Source organism: Cherax quadricarinatus, chromosome 23 (genome assembly GCF_038502225.1).
Source record: "Cherax quadricarinatus isolate ZL_2023a chromosome 23, ASM3850222v1, whole genome shotgun sequence".
NCBI lineage: Eukaryota > Metazoa > Arthropoda > Malacostraca > Decapoda > Parastacidae > Cherax > Cherax quadricarinatus.
This window is the reverse complement of record NC_091314.1, coordinates 32,718,189-32,738,638: the sequence shown is the minus strand read 5'-3', so window position 1 is coordinate 32,738,638 and position 20,450 is coordinate 32,718,189. Positions and strand designations below refer to the sequence as shown.

The window sequence follows — 20,450 nt, the reverse complement described above, 5'->3', positions numbered from 1 at the left end:
CAGGGGACATCGCCAGTTTATCACATATTATACTGCCAGAAACTCAGTTCATTCTGCCCTTCCAGCCACTGCAATTCCTTCAAGGGATGTTCTGCTGGCATGTAGTCTACAGACTTTCAATGCCAGTATTTGCCACTGGCTACAATCAAGGATTACTGTTTCCTTCAGTTTTAGATGAGATCTGGAGAGAATAATGTCCCTAGCTGTATCAGTAAGCTTGTGGCAAATTATTTTGAATTTTTAATGATCTGGGGAAACTGCAGTTCCCACAGGCTAACGCATGAGTGTACAATTGAGCAGAGACTCGTCAGGAGGTGAATGGTCTCAGACACCATAGAGACATGTGTATCTGATCCGTGTTGGGTTTGTAATCTTGCTTAGTAATGGACATGTGAAGCTGAGCTGTTGTTTGTCGTACGCTCATTCTTCATCTCCAGATGTTGGTGCATAAGAGATCATAGCCCCTTTACAGGACTTTTTGCCCCAGGGGGCATCATTCTCCAGGGGGTATCTTTCCCCTGGGGTCATCTCTTCCCGTGGGGCATCTTAGGCACATCCTTCTCATCCTTAATAATTCTCACTAAGATATTTCTTTAATATGTTTTTAAACTATGCCAAGTATCGCTGCCAATGACTACTTTTGTTCTTATAAGTCATGTATGACTGTTATTTATTTATTAACACACTGGCCGATTCCCACCAAGGCAGGGTGGCCCACAAAAGAAAAACTATCACCATTATTCACTCCATCACTGTCTTGCCAGAAGGGTGCTTTACACTACAGTTTTTAAAATGCAACATTAACACCCCTCCTTCAGAGTGCAGGCACTGTACTTCCCATCTCCAGGACTCAAGTCTGGCCTGCCGGTTTCCCTGAATCCTTTCATAAATGTTACTTTGCTCACACTCCAACAGCACGTCAAGTATTAAAAGCCATTTGTCTCCATTCACTCCTATCAAACACTCACGCATGCCTGCTTGAAGTCCAAGCCCCCTCGCACACAAAACCTCCATTACCCCCTCCCTCCAACCTTTCTTAGGCCGACCCCTACCCCGCCTTCCTTCCAGTACAGACTGATACACTCTTGAAGTCATTTTGTTTCGCTCCATTCTCTCTACATGTCCGAACCACCTCAACAACCCTTCCTCAGCCCTCTGGACAACAGTTTTGGCAATCCCACACCTCCTAACTTCCGAACTATGAATTCTCTGCATTATATTCACACCACACATTGCCCTCAGACATGACATCTCCACTGCCTCCAGCCTTCTCCTCGCTGCAACATTCATCACCCATGCTTCACACCCATATAAGAGCATTGGTAAAACTATACTCTCATACATTCCCCTCTTTGCTTCCAAGGACAAAGTTCTTTTGTTTCCATAGACTCCTAAGTGCACCAATCACCCTTTTCCCCTCATCAATTCTATGATTCACCTCATCTTTCGTAGACCCATCCGCTGACACGTCCACTCCCAAATATCTGAATACATTCACCTCCTTCATACTCTCTCTCTCCAATCTGATATCCAATCTTTCATCACCTAATCTTTTTGTTATCCTCATAACCTTTCCTGTATTCACTTTTAATTTTCTTCTTTTACATACCCTACCAAATTCATCCACCAGCCTCTGCAACTTCTCTTCAAAATCTCTCAAAAGCAGTGTCATTAGCAAAGAGCAACTGTGACAACTCCCACTTTATGTGTGATTCTTTATCTTTTAACTCCACACCTCTTGCCAAGGCCCTCGCATTTACTTCTCTTACAACCCCATCTATAAATATATTGGACAACCACGGTGACATCACACATCCTTGTCTAAGGCCTACTTTTACTGGGAAATAATCTCCCTCTTTCCTACATACTCTAACTTGAGCTTCACTATCCTCATAAAAACTCTTCACTGCTTTCAGTAACCTACCTCCTATACCATACACCTTCAACATCTGCCACATTGCCCCCCTATCCACCCTGTATTATATAGTATTAATGTGTACATTACTGTACAGCCTCTCCTCACTTAGCATTGTATTTGTTTACCAACAACTCGGACTTAGGATGGGCTCTCTGACCAGTATACATACTTTAATAATGTATAATAGAGCTGATTTCCACTATTCTGTTTATAGCATTATACTGTACACTACTGTATAAACATTTAAAAATATACCAGAAATGTTATCAATAGTGCAAAGGTGACATTAAAACAGTACCGAAGATAGTTGACACAAACCCACTACCATTATACAGTGGACCCCCGGATGGATATCATAGTAGTTGGATTTTGTAATATTTTTGAATCGTAACTTCTTTTTGTCAGAATATTGGCTCGGTGATCATCATTGAGCTCAGTAATAGTCATTCGTCCTGAACGCATCCGCACGGCAGCAGTGGCCCGACACCCAGTGTGCCATTATTTATCAGCCAGTGAGCACGATCCCACACGTTCATACAATACATTTTGTATTATTCCATTCTTTTTAGTGCTTGCAACTGCTAAATAAGCCACTATGGGCCCAAAGAAAGTTCCTAGTGCCAGCCAACCCTTTGGTAAAGGGCTGAGAGAGAGGGGGGATAATGTGCTTTCTTCACTGATTCTGCAATATATATGATACTAAAGCTGCAGGAGTTGATAAAGGCTATAGTGTCAGCCAGCGATGAAGTGTAGCATTAACAATGTTGCAAGTAAGTTAAGCGATTAATCGATAGAAAAAGGACAGCACGAAACTGACTCCTCCAATCACAAAGTAGTGAGTGGTAGTCAAAAAACTCTGTTATTTGTCTTGAGATTATTGTCTCGAGGAGCTTGCCAGTGATTGACAGGAGTGATACTGGTCTGTAGTTGCTGATTTCTGGTGGAATGAGTTCATCAGGCAGGTAACCTTGTCTGTCCTTGACCAGGGACCACCAGGTTTTGGAGCCTACTCTACCTGATGCTAGCTTTCTTTTTGTGTCCACCTCCCATTAAACAGTGGCCCACTTTTGAACGTCATCCATATGCCTACAGGCTTGCCTGTGCAAGTTCATGCTATAGTAGGATGTCTCTTATACCTTCGCCATGCCTTGTACTTAGCAGTAGCAGCCTCTCATCACATATTGCTGGTGAGGGATGTGTTCTTGTTGTAGATTAAGGATGTGTCCAGTGAAGGCGTTCACTTGGTTGTCAACATCCCCTTGGAGAAGAGCATTCCAATCAGTTGTGGCGAGCTCAGAGCAAAGGGCTGGCCAATTACCTCTTTCCCATAGCCAGGTTGTGCATGTTGACTCCTCATCTCATTCTGTTGGGATCTTAAGTGTCGTAAAAGCAGCCTTGTGGTCAGATGATCCAACGCAGCTGAGGGTTTGACAAGTGACTGTACCTTCTACCAGATCACTCACTACTGGGTCTGGGGAGGAGCCAAAGATGTGACTAGGGAAATCAACAAAGTTTCTCATGTCAAATACTGCAAGAATGTCATCAAAATCCCTCTGTATAAGGTGTTGGTTGAGGTCACCAACAATTATGATAGGTTGACAGTTGTGTTGTAGCAGAAGGGAGTCCGCATTTTCCATTAGGAAAGTTGATGGAGACTGCATGTTGCCACTGAGGTCTGTATATTGCACATGCTAGTACAGAGGTACTAGTGCAGCATGCAAACAATTCTGCAGTTCTTGTTTCGTATAATTATATATGCTGGGGGAAGGGGTGGTACTAGAGTGTGGTGGTGTGTGATTGATTCAGTTACTCACTATGATTGTAAGGAAAAGCCTGCTGATAATTGTAAATTTATTTACTTTTTGTTATTTGGAAAAGTGCATAAATTTTCATTGGGTGTATCACTTGCTTTGTTTCTTTTGAAAAATTGCTATGAATTGAGGCATTGTAATATATAAATTTAAAGTTTAACCCTTAAACGGTCCAAACAGATCATCGTTCAAATCCGTAGTGCTCCAAAAGTAGATCTACGTTTTTTTTACATATTTTCAAAAATAACAACAAAAAAAATGTAGATAAAAGTTTTTTTTTACACATTTTTAAATGTAAAGCAAGAAAGAACATCTAAATTTTTTTACATACTTTCAAATGTTGAAAAAATGTATATATACGTTTGGACCATTTAATGGTTAAGAAAGTTTTGAAACCAAAAAAGCTCCAGTGGTTTGTTTAATTTTTTAAATTTGTAATGTTTATTTTTGTGAGAAGAACCAGGGATTGTTATTTGTTGAATATGGGCATCTTATTTCAGCCATCCAAGTACCTGTAAGTGGAGCTAGTGGAGGAATTGTTGTGCAGCAGACTCCTCAAGGGCCACGTCTGGTGATGCCACAACGAACCACATTAGCAACACCTAGTACAGCAGCAGCAGTTGGAGGAGCACCTAGCACAGGAACATCTGTCTTGGGGGGGCTACAGCTTCTTCAAACATCTTCAGGCCAGTTGCTGCTCACCACAGCACCTGTCCACAAGCCAGTAAATCCCACTTTATCTCAAGGTAAGTAAAAAGACTCGGGATGGGGGGGCTTATGGCTGGCTGGGTGGCTGGAAGGGAAGGCTAGGTGACCTGTCTTTACAGAGCAAGCACACTGACCCTTTAACTATTATCATATAGATCTACATCATTGGGATCAGTGTCGATGACAGATCTACACATAATTTGTGGGTGTACACAAGATTTAACCTTGTATTCATCTCCAACATACTAGTGTGCAGGTGATGACTGATGTACTAGTTTGGACAATTTTGTGTGCCTTCAGATATGCACCCTGCCAATATTTTTTACCTTAGCTCAATTGTTTGGATCTCCTACAACCTTCTCATACCATTGAAAAAAAAACTCGACCAGACAGGTCCATACAGTGTATTAAGGGTAACACTGCCTAATTAGCATAATTAAACAATGAAAGAAGGATCCATTGTTCCACCGTCAGGTTCCTTACCAGTAAACACAGTGTGGAACTGCCAGGAAGATGACTTATTCCAAATTTATTACAATTTCATAATACTGAAAGTGAAATTCAGCCATAAAGCACACGATATAGATAACCCAATATAATCATGCACTGTGACTTAATTACACGTTTTCAAGAGTATTACATCGTCAAACAAGTATAATAGTATAAAATTTCTTGGTCAGTGTGTTTTACATTTGTCTGGAAGGCACACACAAGTTATGGACATACATACATTACTTTGTTTATATAACCCAGGCTATTCTTGCAAACCCAAAAGTTTTTTTATCATTCTGGCCATCTCCCATCAAGGCAGGATGACCTAAAAAAAAAAAAAGAAAGAAATAAATATTTTCTTCTTTTTACATTTAGCAATTTTACAGGAGAAAGGTTTTCTAGTCACTTATTCCCGGCATATTAGTCTCCTCTTATGAAATGCTTGGCTTACAGAGGAAGGATCCTTCTCCATTTCTCCATGCCCCAGGAAGAGACCTAATTTTTTTTTTTTTTTTTTAATGCACCAGCAGGATGACCTAAAAAGAAAAGCAAACGTTTTTCTTTTAACCTGTAGTAATAAGCCTAATGTTTTTTTTTTCAACACATAGGCCATCTCCCACCAAGGCAGGGTAACCCAAACAAGAAAGAAATACTTTGACCATCATTCACACAATATCACTGTCTTTGCAGAGGTGCCCAGATATGACAGTTTAGATGTCACTCCAAACAGCCAATATCCCAAACCCCTCCTATAAAGTGCAGGCATTGTGCTTCCCACCTCCAGGACTCAAGTCTGGCTAACCGGTTTCCCTGAAGGAGACAGTCGTCCAATTATTTGCGAGCTTTAAAACAAAAACTGAAAAATTATGGAAATTGAGTTATTCATGTAGAAAAAATAGCTTAACTCTTTGGCAACACAGTGGTACAGTAATCAATGTTCTACGATGTTTCTACAAGAAATTATAGTAATTTATATCAGATACGGTGACAGCAGTGTGGGTAGCGCGTCTGCTCACAGCCCATATATTTTTTGGAATTTTTTCCTTGTTTTTTTATCACTTTTTCTTGCATTATTCTATCTATTATAATAAGTGACTATTTGGCATCATAAAAAAGTAGGCAGAGCTTATACGTAAACTTCTAGCCAATCAGGAACCATCTGGGAACACTGGCAGTATTCCCGCTCCAGAGAGATACGCTTATATGTATCAGCTCTACGGCTTATTTATCTATCAGAATTAATCTAATATATAATAAACACTATACATAACATACAAACATGTTATATACTGTAGACTGAATAAAATAGGCCATAATATGGCGAGAGTCCACCAGCAATATTCGATACAAAATCGTTACTCCACATCGTATTCTTTGGCCTTCAGTGATAGAAAATGGTGTTTTGAAGAGGATAACTACAGTAGAACACCAGTGTACTAAGGAAACTACCGAAACAAATGCGATTTTCGCGGAAAAAAAAGAAAAATTTCAAGATGGCGGGCCGGCCAGCGTTCCAGGCCAGTATCTCGGAAGTAACTTATTCACTTATTTTGCTTTACTACACCTTTATTACTTAATTAAGTAGAATAATATTCACAGAAATTGTAAAATAATGATTTCTCTAATTTCTGATGGTACATTTTTGGAAATATTCCAAATATTTTGGAATTTATGTGGGAGTAAAGGGCAGATTTTTTGCAACATTCCAAGAACCAACAAACTTTAATTTTTTGTGAATTAAAGATAAGATATTTAGAGGAAATTGTACCATCAAAAATTCGTATTAGCATTGTTCTCTCGGCACCAAGTGTCCAAACAACCTTAAGTCGTCCCATATAGGACTACCAACCTGCCAAAGGGCATTTCCAGTAAACCAGCCCTTTCTCAGTCTTTTCTCAGTTGTTGTTTGAGGTATCTCATTGACAAATATTTACAGTAACTAGAGAAAATACTTCGTCTTGTGCACCAAAACTGAAGGAAATCTGACGGAAAACAAAAAATGCTCTTCAGGTCCCAAAGACCATTCGTCTCCATTCACTCCTATCTAACACACTCACTCACTAACCTACGAAACCTCTCTCCATCCATCCTATCCTAGGATGACCCCTACCTCTCCTCCCCTCCACTACAAATTTATACACCCTCCAAGTCAGCCTATTTTCCTCCATCCTCTGTAAATGACCAATTTTTTTTTTTTTTTTTTAATATATAGAGACATTGGCTGTTTCCCACCAAGACAGGGTGGCCCGAAAAAGAAAAATTTTCATTATCATTCACTCCATCACTCTTGCCAGTAGCATACTTACACTACAGTTGTAAAACTGCAACATTAACACCCCTACTTCAGAGTGCCAGCACTGTACTTCCCATCTCCAGGAATGAAGTCCGGCCTGCTGGTTTCCCTGAATCCCTTCGTAAATGTTACCTTGCTTACACTCCAACAGTACGTCAAGTCCTAAAAACCATTTGTCTCCATTTGCTCCTATCTAACACACTCATGCACGCTTGCTCGAAGTCCAACCCCCTCGCACAGAAAACCTCCTTTACCCCCTCCCTCCAACCTTTCCTAGGCCGACCCCAAACCCGCCTTCCCTCCACTACAGATTTATATACTCTAGAAGTCATTCTGTTTCGTTGCATCCTCTCTTCATGTCCAAACCATCTCAGTAACCCCTCCTCAGACCTCTGGATAATAGTTTTGGTAATCCCACACCTGCTCCAAATCTCCAAACTACAGATTCTCTGCATTATATTTACACCACACATTGCCCTCAGACATGACATCTCCACTGCCTCCCACCTACTCAGTGACCAAACCTAAATGACCAAACCACCTCAATAACCCCTTTCAACCCTCTGAATAATGCTTTCAGTAACTCCACACTACGAATTCTCTGCATAATATTTACACCACACATTGCCCTTAGATGCAACATCTCCACTGCCTCCAGTCCCTTTCTCACTGCAGCATTCACACCCCATACTTCACACCCATATAAGAGTGTTGGTACCACTATACTCTCGTACATTGCCTTCTTTGATTCCATGGATAACGTTTTTTGGTCTCCACAGATACAGGTTGGCCATCACTAATCCAGTATCATTGAGACCTGTGGTATGCCGGATTAGTGAGTTTGCTGGATTACAGACTGGTTAGGTTAGGATACACTTACTTAACCTATCAGTAGAGACTCTTTCTGCTACATCTTCCTCATTTTCATCACTGCTATGGATTTACAACCATCTGCACAATTTCTGAGTCAGTATAATGATGAAATTTGAGTCAGTATAATGATTTAAGTTAGTATTATGATGAAATTTGAAATTATGCTAGCCGAAATTAGTGCCGGATTACTGATGGAACCGGATAACTGATTGCCAGATAAGTGATGGCCGACCTGTACCTTATTTCACCACTCACATTTTTTCCTTCAATTCTGTTGTTAACCTCTTTCTCCATAAACCCATCTGCTGACATATCTACTCCCAAATATCTAAACACATTTAATTGAGCTATGTGTAGAAAGAGGTTTAGTAATAAGTAATACATATTTTATGAAGAAGAGGATAAATAAATATACAAGGTATGATATAGCACGTAATGAAAGTAGTTTGTTCGATTATGTATTGGTGGATAAAAGGTTGATGGGTAGACTCCAGGATGTACACGTTTATAGAGGGGCAACTGACATATCGGATCATTATTTAGTTGTAGCTACAGTTCGAGTAAGAAGTAGATGGGAAAAGAGGAAAATGGCAACAACATGTAAGAGGGAGGTGAGAGTGTATAAACTAAGGGAGGAGGAAGTTCTGGTAAGATATAAGAAACTATTAGCAGAAAGGTGGGCTAGTGCAAGTATGAGTAGTGGGGGGGTTGAAGAGGGTTGGAATAGTTTTAAAAATTCAGTATTAGAATGTGGGGCAGAAGTTTGTGGTTATAGGAGAGTGGGTGCAAGAGGAAAGAGGAGTGATTGGTGGAATGATGAAGTAAAGGTTGTGATAAAAGAGAAAAAGTTAGCTTATGAGAAGTTTCTACAAAGCAGAAGTGTTATAAAAAGAGTAGAGTATATGGAGAGTAAAAAAAAAGTGAAGAGAGCAGTGATAGAGTGCAAAAGTGAGTTAAACAACTTAAGAAAGCCTAGGGAACAAATGGATTTGTAAGTTAAAAACAGAGTAGGAGAGTTAGTAGATGGGGAGATGGAGGTTTTGGGTAGATGGCGAGAATATTTTGAGGAACTTTTAAATGCCGACGAAGAAAGGGATGCGGTAATTTCATGCACTGGACAGGGAGGTATACCATCTTTTACCATCTTTTAGGAGTGAAGAAGAACAGGCTGTGTGTGTGGGGGAGGTGCGTGAGGCATTACGTAGAATGAAAAGGGGTAAAGCAGCTGGAACTGACAGGATCATGACAGAAAATTTAAAAGCAGGGGGGATATAGTGTTGGAGTGGTTGGTATTTTTGTTTAACAAATGTATGAAAGAGGGGAAAGTACCTAGAGATTAGCGGAGAGCATGTATAGTCCCTTTATATAAAGGGAAGGGGGACAAAAGAGATGTAAAAATTACAGAGGAATAAGTTTACCGAGTATACCAGGAAAAGTGTAAGGTAGGGTTATAATTGAAAGAATTAGAGGTAAGACAGAATATAGGATTGAGGATGAGCAAGAAGGTTTTAGAGTGGGTAGGAGATGTGTAGATCAAGTGTTTACATTGAAGCATATATGTGAACAGTATTTAGATAAAGGTAGGGAAGTTTTTATTGCATTTATGGATTTAGAAAAGGCATATGATAGAGTGGATAAGGAAACAATGTGGCAGATGTTGCAAGTATATGGAATAGGTGGTAAGTTACTAAATGCTGTAAAGAGTTTTTATGAGGATAGTGAGGCTCAGGTTAGGGTGTGTAGAAGAGAGGGAGACTACTTCCCAGTAAAAGTAGGTCTTAGACAGGGATGTGTAATGTCACCATGGTTGTTTAATATATTTATAGATGGGGTTTTAAAAGAAGTAAATGCTAGGGTGTTCGGGAGAGGGGTGGGGTTAAATTATGGGGAATCAAATACAAAATGCGAATTGACACAGTTGCTTTTTGCTGATGATACTGTGCTTATGGGAGATTCTAAAGAAAAATTGCAAAGGTTAGTGGACGAGTTTGGGAGTGTGTGTAAAGGTAGAAAGTTGAAAGTGAACATAGAAAAGAGTAAGGTGATGAGGGTATCAAATGATTTAGATAAAGAAAAATTGGATATCAAATTGGGGAGGAGGAGTATGGAAGAAGTGAATGTTTTCAGATACTTGGTAGTTGACGTGTTGGCGGATGGATTTATGAAGGATGAGGTTAATCATAGAATTGATGATGGAAAAAAGGTGAGTGGTGCATTGAGGTATATGTGGAGACAAAAACATTATCTATGGAGGCAAAGAAGGGAATGTATGAAAGTATAGTAGTACCAACACTCTTATATGGGTTTGAAGCTTGGGTTGTGAATGCAGCAGTGAGGAGGCAGTTGGAGGCAGTGGAGATGTCCTGTCTAAGGGCAATGTATGGTGTAAATATTATGCAGAAAATTCGGAGTGTGGAAATTAGGAGAAGGTGTGGAATTAATAAAAGTACAGTGGTCCCTCGCTTTTCGTAGTTCTCGGCAATCGTAAATTTCACTAATCATAGGGGTATTTTCGTATAAACATGGACTCGCTTTTCATAGGTTGACTCGCGAATAGTAGTTCGTCTGGGACGCGTACGCACGGTGTGAGCCGGGGCGGCGTCCCTACCCAGCCAGTCTGGCATTGTTTACCAGTGAGTGAAGGTCCCCTCAAGTGCTCCTACGAAATATTTCATAATATTCCACTCATTTTAGTGCTTGCAATTACTAAATAAGCTACCATGGCTCCAAAGAAAGCTCCTAGTGCCAAGCCTGTGGTAAAGAAGGCGAGAAATATGTACAGTGACAAAGTCTTGGGCCATTTTCGGGAAGTGTTAAAGAGACGCCAGAAACAGAGCTCTCTCCACAGATACTTTGCGAGTCAGGACTAGAGTGACTCTCAAGGTGGTCCTAGTGGCATTAAGAAACAGAGAAGAGAAGCAATTGGTACCTGAGGTGTTGCTGGAAGGGGATTCCCCTTCCAAACTGTAAACAATCCAATCTCTCTCCTCTTCCAGTCTCCCATACACTAAGAAGAATCTCCAATAAAGGTAAGAGTTATGCTGTTAATGTTTCATTCATCATTTCCCATTGTATTGTTTATGTACTATATGTATATTTCATGTAAAAAATTTTTTTGTTTTAATACTTCTGGGTGTCAGGAACAGATTAATTGTATTTACATTATTTCTTATGGGGAAAATTGATTTGCAAATCGTAAATTTCGTTTATAGGAACGGCTCCAGGAACGGATTAATTATGAAAAACGAGGGACCACTGTATTAGTCAGAGGGCTGAAGAGGGGTTGTTGAGGTGGTTTGGTCATTTAGAGAGAATGGATCAAAGTAGAATGACATGGAGAGCATTTAAATCTGTAGGGGAAGGAAGGCGGGGTAGGGGTTGTCATCGAAAAGGTTGGAAGGAAGGGGTAAGGAAGGTTTTGTGGGCGAGGGGCTAGGACTTCCAGCAGGTGTGCGTGAGCGTGTTCAATAGGAGTGATTGGAGACAAATGGTATTTGGGACCTGACGATCTGTTGGAGTGTGAGCAGGGTAATATTTAGTGAAGGGATTCAGGGAAACCGGTTATTTTTATATAGCCGGACTTAAGTCCTGGAAATGGGAAGTACAATGCCTGCACTCTAAAGGAGGGGTTTGGGATATTAACAGTTTGGAGGGATAAGTTGTGTATCTTTATATGTATATGCTTCTAAGCTGTTGTGTTCTGAGCACCTCTGCAAAAACAGTGATTATGTGTGAGTGAGGTGAAAGAGTTAAATGATGATGAAAGTATTTTCTTTTTGGGGATTTTCTTTCTTTTTGGGTCACCCTGCCTCGGTGGGAGACAGCTGACTTGTTAAAAAAAAAAAAAATTACTTCTTCTATACTTCCTCTCTCCAATATGATATCCAGTTTTTCTTTGCCTAACTTGTTCGATACACTCATCACCTGACTCTTAACTGTGTTCACTTTCAGCTTCCTTCACACACCCTCGCAAACTCGTCCACTAACCTTTGCAACTTCTCTTTAGAATCTCCCTAAAGCACAGTATCATCAGCAAAAAGTAATCGTGTCAACTCCCATTTTGTATTTGATTCCCTATAATTTAATCCCACCCCTCTCCGCAACACCCTTGCATTAACATGTACTTCTTTTAAAACCCCATCTATAAATATATTAAACAACCATGGTGACATTACACATCCCTGTCTAAGGCCTACTTTTATTGGCAAGTAATCTCCCTCTCCTACACACCCTAACCTGAATATGAAACGTGGAAGTCTTGATTATTTTTGTCATATTGAATGTTTTTATGTTTCCATAGTGGTTTAGTATACATCCATTTAGTTGTGAATGTGTGATCGGCATTTATAGTTGAATTTATTTTCTTAAATCTAAGGAGTCACTGGCACTGCAGCAGCAGCCCTTCTTCAGCGACTTCAGGGTTTGAAAGGTCTCCAAGGTTCTATGATCACAACAGGGGCTGGGGGAAGACCTGTGCTCCGACTTCCCCTCCCAAGCAATCTCAGACCACAAACACAGGTGAGTTATCTCTGCTGTGGTGTATTCTGATAACTATGTGAATATTTTCTGTCCAAGACAGACCAGACATTAAAATTTCTTCTCTCCAAGTATGGGTTATTTGTGAAATGTGAGTACAGTAGGGCCCCACTTACATGGTAGGTTAGGTTCCAGGCTACTACCCTTTGACTCTTGCAAGCCTATTTCTGAAACTGTCATTCTGTGACGCAAAATTTTGGGAAGAAAAAAAAAAATTTTTTTCTTATGAAATGATTGAGAATCTTTTCCCGATGGTAATGACACCAAAATTACAAAATTTTATAAAAAATGTACAGATTTATGCTCCCGCAAAGCTAGCGATCTCTGTGATATATACTCGTCGGCGATTTCGCTGACTTTGAGCCCTATTTTTGGCGAATTCCATTGTTCCAGTCAACCAAACTCGTAGCTATTTCTTTCTATGAATTGAGTACAAGAAACCGCTCATTTACCGATTTCAACTACCCAATAAAGCGGTCAGAAATTGGTAATTTGGCCAATTTCATGCAAATTAAAAAAGATATCAGTTTCAAAATAGTCCAGAATGAACAATTCAGACATTCTTGGCACTAAAATAACGTATCCTCTGTTCATTAGTTATGTCACGAGGCCCCTCTTATATTACTATTGCTTTCTATTTTGATTTTTTATTCACAAAAAAAAAAAATAGAAGATTTACTGTTATGCAAACTACTGCATTATTGTAAAAATGGTATAAATAATATCAGTGCACTAGTGAAAGAATACAGTGGACCCCCAGTTCGCGATATTAATCTGTTCCTGAGAGCTCATCGTAAACCAAAATTATCGGAAAGCGAATCAATTTTCCCCATAAGAAATAATGGAAATCAAATTAATCCGTGCAAGACACCCAAAAGTATAAAAAAAACTTTTACCACATGAAATATTAAGTTTAATGCAATAGAATAATTACAATAACGACAATAACAATAGAATAATTGACACTTACCTTTAATGAAGATCTCGTGATGATTGATGGGATAGGAGGAGGGGAGTGTGTTGAACCTATTGTTTAGAAGGGGAATCCCCCTTCATTAGTACTTGAGGTAGCTTTTCCTCCTGAGTAATGTAGGTCCTGCTTGGCAATTTCTTCCAAAACAGGCCTGTTCTGTCACAATTAAACACTTGTTCAGGTTTCAATCCTTCAGCCTCTATGTACTCCTTGAATTCATGCACATAATTTTCAGCTGCTTTGTGGTCTGAACTGGCAGCCTCACCATGCCTATTCACACTATGTATGCCACTACAATTCTTAAATCTTTCAAACCAACCTTTGCTGGCCCTAAATTCACTCACATCACCACTAGTTGCAGGCAATTTCTTTACCAAATCGTCATGCAACTGCCTATCCTTTTCACAAATGATTGCTTGAGAGATGCTATCTCCTGCTATCTGTTTTTCATTTATCCACACCAATAACAGTCTCTCAACATTTTCTAACACTTGCGGTCGCTGTTTCGTAATCACAGTTACATCTTTTGCAAGAACAGCTTCCTTGATTGCCGTTTTCCTGCTCACTATAGTAGCGATGGTTGATTGGGGTTTACTATACAACCTGATCAACTCTGATACACGCACTCCACTTTCATACTTTGCAATTATCTCTTTCTTCATTTCAATAGTCATTAGCAACCTTGGTCTCGAAGGGTTGGCACTAGAAGCTGTCTTGGGGCCCATGGTGACTTATTTTGCAGAAACAAGCACCAAAAACATTGATAATATGGATAATATGGAATGTACCGAATGTATCTTTAGATGCACACACACTGGCTGGCTTGTAAACACTGGTACACACGGGGAAGTTCAGGCCACACGTGGACACGTCTCGTTCAAATCGCATCGCATACCGGGTTTTGTAACGGGAACCGAGGCAAATTTTTGGCGATGTAATGCATCGGTTACCGGATTTATCGGATACCGATAGCATCGCGAACCGGGGGTCCACTGTATTAGACTCCCCAGTTGACGTGTATTGGACGTGTGGTGTGATTTACTTACTCTTGAACATTGGTAAAAATCGAACGTTTCCGCTACTTTGAGCTCAATTTCCAAGTCGTTTTCATTGTGAAACTAATCAAAATCATCTCTATTTCTCTAATATGTTTTCCATTTTATGAAAGGAGACCAAGAAAATGAGAATACAACCAAAAATACTATACAAAAGTACAGTGGACCCTCGGGCAACGACGGCATTGGCCAACGCCAAAATCGGATAGCGGCATGTTTTTGCTTCAAAATATTGACTCAACTAATGCCCAAGAACTTGGTTAACCCTTTGAGGGTCGACAGGCCCTCTCCGAAACTCGTTCTCAGGGTCGGCCAAATTTCAAAAAAAAAAAAAATTATTTTTTCTTATGAAAAAATAGTTTTTTTTTTTTCTAAACATTATAGGATAAACAAAAAAAATTTACCATCAATACTTACGGAGATATGGATGCATGAAGTTTGCAGAAAATGAGCCGCGTATGGCAACAGCGGCGACTGCCGCTCACCCGGTAAACTTTAGTTTACTTGTATTTGAAGGTTTGTTGTTTTTTTCACTATTTTATTTTTTCACATAACTTATGTGGCCTGTGAGACCAAAGTAAGGTGCAATGTACATATATACACTCGTTGTATACAACACAATAAGCACACAAACATAATTATCAATATATTGTTTACAAAACTTGTTTACAAAAACAAACAATACAAAACATTGTTTATTATTATTGTTCTATAATATATATACCAATATACAGTCACTGAACATATTCCTATTAGTTGTGCAGCTTGTGGAACTCTGAAACATGGTGTCATACACAATGGTGTTTTATCTTTCTCCCTCATTCTATCTCTTTCAATCTGTCTCTCTCTTTCTATCTGTCTATCTATCTCTGTCTCACAGGTACACATAAATACAAGTATACATAGTATAAATTACCTAGGATAACCCAAGAAATCCAGACAAAGTGCTATACTCTGCTTGAAGATGTGAGTAAAAATGATGACACAGTCTTGTGGCTCTCTGAGACAGAGAGCTAGACGGATAGACAGATAGACAGGGAGCTTGACAGACAGACAAATAGACAGACAGAAATGTTAGTGTACCAGTACCAGTGTACTAGTGTTCCACCCTCCTCCTCCTCTTCTTCCTCTTCCTCCTCTTCCCCCTACTCTTCCTCATACTCTTCCTCTTCCTCCTCTTCCTCTTCCTCCTACTCTTCCTCTTCCTCCTCCTCCTCTTCCTCCTCCTCCTCTTCCTCCTCCTCCTCCTCTTCCTCCTCCTCCTCTTCTTCCTCTTCCTCCTACTCTTCCTCCTTCTCCTCTTCTTCCTCTTCCTCCTCTTCCCCCTAATCTTCCTCGTACTATTCCTCTTCCTCCTCCTCTTCCTCTTATTCCTCTTCCTCCTACTCTTCCTCTTCCTTCTCCTCCTCTTCCTCCTCCTCCTCTTCCTCCTCCTCCTCTTCTTCCTCTTCCCCCTACTCCTTCTCCTCCTTGTCCATAGTGTAAATTACAAGGAGTCCGCAGCTGTCAAAGTGACATATTGGCTCATTACTCTTTCCCCCTCGGCCTGTCAAAACAATGGGGTCGGATGCTGCTTCCCCTCCTCCATTCTATCTAATTATCTTTCTCCCTCATTCTATCTGTCTGTCTATCTCTGTCTCACAGGTACACATAAATACAAGAATACATGGTATAAATTACCTAGGATAACCCAAGAAACCCAGACAAAGTGCTATACTCTGCTTGAAGATGTGAGTAAAAGTGATGACGCAGTCTTGTGGCTCTCTGAGACAGAGAGCTAGATGGATAGACAGGGAGCTTGACAGACAGGCAAATAGACAGACAGAAATGTTAGTATACCAGCAAAAACAAAGGGAGGGCGATGTTCATCTCATCTTTTGGCATCAGCTCTACCCTCATTTACCCTCATCAAACGTCAGCACTTATCAGATGTTATCTCCCCTTATCTTGTTACTGTCATGGGTGAACATTTATTATTACATATTATTATTATTACCTATTATTATTATTATGTATTATTATTATTATTATTATTATTATTATTATTATGTATTATTATTATTATGTATTATTATTATGTATTATTGTTATCATTACGTATTCTTCTTCTTCCTCCTCCTCCTCCTCCTCTTCCTCCTCCTCCTCTTCTTCCTCCTCCTCCTCCTCCTCCTCTTCTTCTTCCTCCTCCTCCTCCTCCTCCTCCTCCTCTGCCTCCTCCTCCTCTTGCCTCCTCCTCCTCTTGCCTCCTCCTCCTCTTGCCTCCTCCTCCTCTGCCTCCTCCTCCTCCTCCTCCTCCATTCTTGGAACAAGTTTGAAGATCTTGTAGTTCATAATCACTATCATTATCATCACCAATGCTCACATCTGAGTCTGGGATTTTGGGAAATAGGAGTTTCCTCTTTGATTCTGGTACAACTGAACGACGGCCCAGCACCAGAGGTGGAAGGCTGTGGGTTGTCTGGGTTTTCCTCACTATTACCCATATTATGGTCATTAGTTTCGGTCAAAACCTCACCAGAACCTTGAAACTCATCTTCACTGTCACTTCCATCTGTATTAGAACTGTCACTGGGGAACAAAAGTGTCCCAATTCGCCGAGGAGTGAGGAACTTCTTACCACAGGGCACGGTGGAAATTGTGTACTATGATGGCATTCCCACAATGCACCACTGGGTCCCAGATTTTTTTCCTACTGCGCACACCCACCACACAGACCCATTCTCTCACATCTAGGCTTATCAGCCTTTTCCTGTGAGATTTGAGGCCGCTAGAATTTATGCGTACTAGTACGACAAAAACCCCTACGCGTAAGACGTACTAGTACGACGAAAACCCTCAAAGGGTTAAGGACATTCATCCTGAACATGTCTGCTCGGCCTGAGCCCATGTAAAGCCAGTGTACCATTGTTTACAAGCCAGGGACGACGATTCCACATGTACATGCAATATATTTTATATTATTCCATTGTTTTTAGCGATTGTAACTGCTAAATAAGCCACCATGGGACCAAAGAAAGCTTCTAGTGCCAGCCCTGTGGTAAAGAAGGAAAGAAGCACAATAGAATTCAAGAAAAAACTTGTAGCAAAGTACCAAATTGGAGAAGGAAGAGAGAGGGGAAAATGTGCCTTCTGCAGTGATTCAGTGATTCTACGATATGTACGATACTAAAGCAGCATGTATCGATAAAGGCTATAGTGCCAGCCAGCGATAAAGTGTAGAATTAACAGTGTAGCAAGTAAGTTAAGCAATAGAAAAACGACACGAAAGTAACTCTCCAATGTTGTTGGATGTGTATCGGGCCAATCAACATACACCGCCCTGCTATCTTCCAGCACCCTAAACCTCTTCCAGCATCTCCTCCATCAAACTAACTAATTAAACTAACATCTCCTCCAAGGTAAGTGTAACCCTTTTAGGGTCGACAGGCCCTCTCCCAAACTTGTTCTGAGGGTCGAAAAATATTCGGAAAAAAAAAAGAATTATTTTTCTTATGAAATGATAGTTGTTTTTTTTTTGTAAGTATTACAGGCCAAAAAAAAAAAAAATTGCGATCAGTACTTACGGAGATATGGAGGCGTGAAGTTGACAGAAATTGAACTGCATATGGCAGCATCGCCAACTACCAGTACCCGGTAATAGTTTATTTTGTTTTTTCTTTTTTTCTTTTATTTTTTAATATTTTATTTTTTCAAGTAACTTTATGGCCTCTGAGACCAATATGAAGACTATCTGGTATATATTCACTCATTGCATACTACACAATAACAGCACAAACTTTGCTGTCATTATATTGTTTACAAAACATGTTTACACAAACCAACAATAAAAAATGTTGTTTATTACTATTTTTCTATCATATATATATATATATATATATATATATATATATATATACAGTGGACCCCCGCATATATGCAAGATATGCGAAATGTTCGCTATGCGAATTAATTTTCCCCATAAGAAATAATGGAAATAAAATTAATCCGTGCAAGACACCCAAAAGTATGAAAAAAAATTTTTTTTACCACAAAAAAATGTTAATTATAGTACACACAAACTACACACATAGTCACTGGACTTTTAGAAGTTCCTGATGACTATGGGAAGAGAGCATTATCTTCTTCTGTTTAGAAGGGGCTTCCATATGTAGAGTCCTTTTCTGGGGACTTCCCTTCTTCTTGTAAATATGAGAGTCACTGGACCTCTGTATTTTTCTATCATATATATATATATATATATACCATATAAAGGTTTATATATATATAGGCACAATATATATATATATATATATATATATATATATATATACACACACACACATATAGAGTCACTGGACAGGTTCCTATAACTACAAGAGGTTCTGAAAACTTGTAGCTGTGTGGGGGTGGACTTGTAAATATGCTGAGTCACCGGTGTGTCTTGTGTCACAATGATGCATCATACCACCACTCACTAACCTCACTGCCTTCCACAACACATTCCTTCCTCCCAACAAACCTACCTTCCTTCTTTCCTTCCTTCTTTCCTTCCTTCCATCCTCTCATCTCTTCCTACCTACCTTCCCTCCTTCCTTCCTTCCTTTTTCTCATGTCTTTCTACCTATTTTCCCTCCTTCCTTCCTCTCATCTCATCCTACCTACCTGCCTTCCCTCCTTCCTTGCTTGCTTACTTCTTCCTGCCTTTTTTTCTTCATTCAAGTAATTTTATGGCCTGTGAGACCAATATAAGGTATATTTAATGTATATTCACTCATTGTATGCTACACAATAACCACACAAACAGTCATTATATTGTTTACAAAACATGTTTACACAAACCAACAATAAAAAATGTTGTTTATTACTATTTTTCTATCACATATGTACACACACAGTCACTGGACACTTCCTGGAACCACTACAGCTTCTGTAAAGCTCGTAGTTGTTGTGTGGGGGTGGACTTGTAAATATGCTGAGTCACCAGTGTAATTAGTGTCACAATGACAAATAAGACCATCACTCACCACCCTCACTGCCTGTCAACTTCCTCCCCACCCCACCAACCCACATGGAAATAAGTCACTGTCTGAATTTTTTGGGTTATCCTAGGTTGATGGTCTCCTTCCTTCCCTCCCTCCCTCCCTCCCTCCCTCCCTCCCTCCCTCCCTCCCTTCCTTCCTTCCTTCCTTCCTTCCTTCCTTCCTTCCTTCCTTCCTTCCCTTCCTTCCTTCCTTCCTTCCTTCCTTCCTTCCTTCCTTCCTTCCTTCCTTCCTTCCTTCCTATCTTCCTTCTTTCCTTCCTCCCTCCCTCCCTCCCTCCCTCCTCCCTCCTCCCTCCTCCCTCCTTCCTCCCCTCCTTCCCTTCCTCCCTCCCTCCTTCCCTCCTTCCTTCCTTCCTTCCTTCCTTCCTTCCTTCCTTCTCCTTCCTTCCTTCTCCTTCCTTCCTTCCTTCTTCTCATCTCTTCCTTTCTTCTTTCCTTCCTGTCTTCCTCCCTTTCTTCCTACCTTCCTTCCTTCCTTCAGGTTTCCTGGGCATTGCTTTCAGTCACAAACTCCTCAAAACCATGAAATTCATCTTTACTGACACTTCCACCTGTGTTTGAACTGTCACTTGGGAACAAAAGAGCCCCAATTAGCCAAGGAGTAGGGAGTTTCTTAGCGCTAGACATGGTGAGCAAGGTATAATAAAATGGCTCTCCCACAATGCACCACTGGGTCCCTGATTTGTTTTGTACCACGCACACTGACCATAGAAACCCATTCTCTCACATCTAGGCGTACCAGCTGTTTCCTTCTTAATTTGAGGCTGCTAG

At 40.2% G+C, this 20,450-nt stretch overlaps 1 protein-coding gene across 2 annotated transcripts in view; it reads left to right on the top strand.

The window, feature by feature from the left end:
* Window positions 1–20,450, top strand: part of dom (domino helicase) — a 479,765-nt gene that overhangs the window by 87,663 nt on the left and 371,652 nt on the right. For both annotated transcript variants that reach the window (XM_070088057.1, XM_070088056.1), the window contains exons 7-8: window positions 4,230–4,475; window positions 12,471–12,613. In XM_070088057.1, coding sequence (XP_069944158.1) covers window positions 4,230–4,475; window positions 12,471–12,613 — 389 coding nt within the window. The remainder of the gene's footprint in view (window positions 1–4,229; window positions 4,476–12,470; window positions 12,614–20,450) is intronic.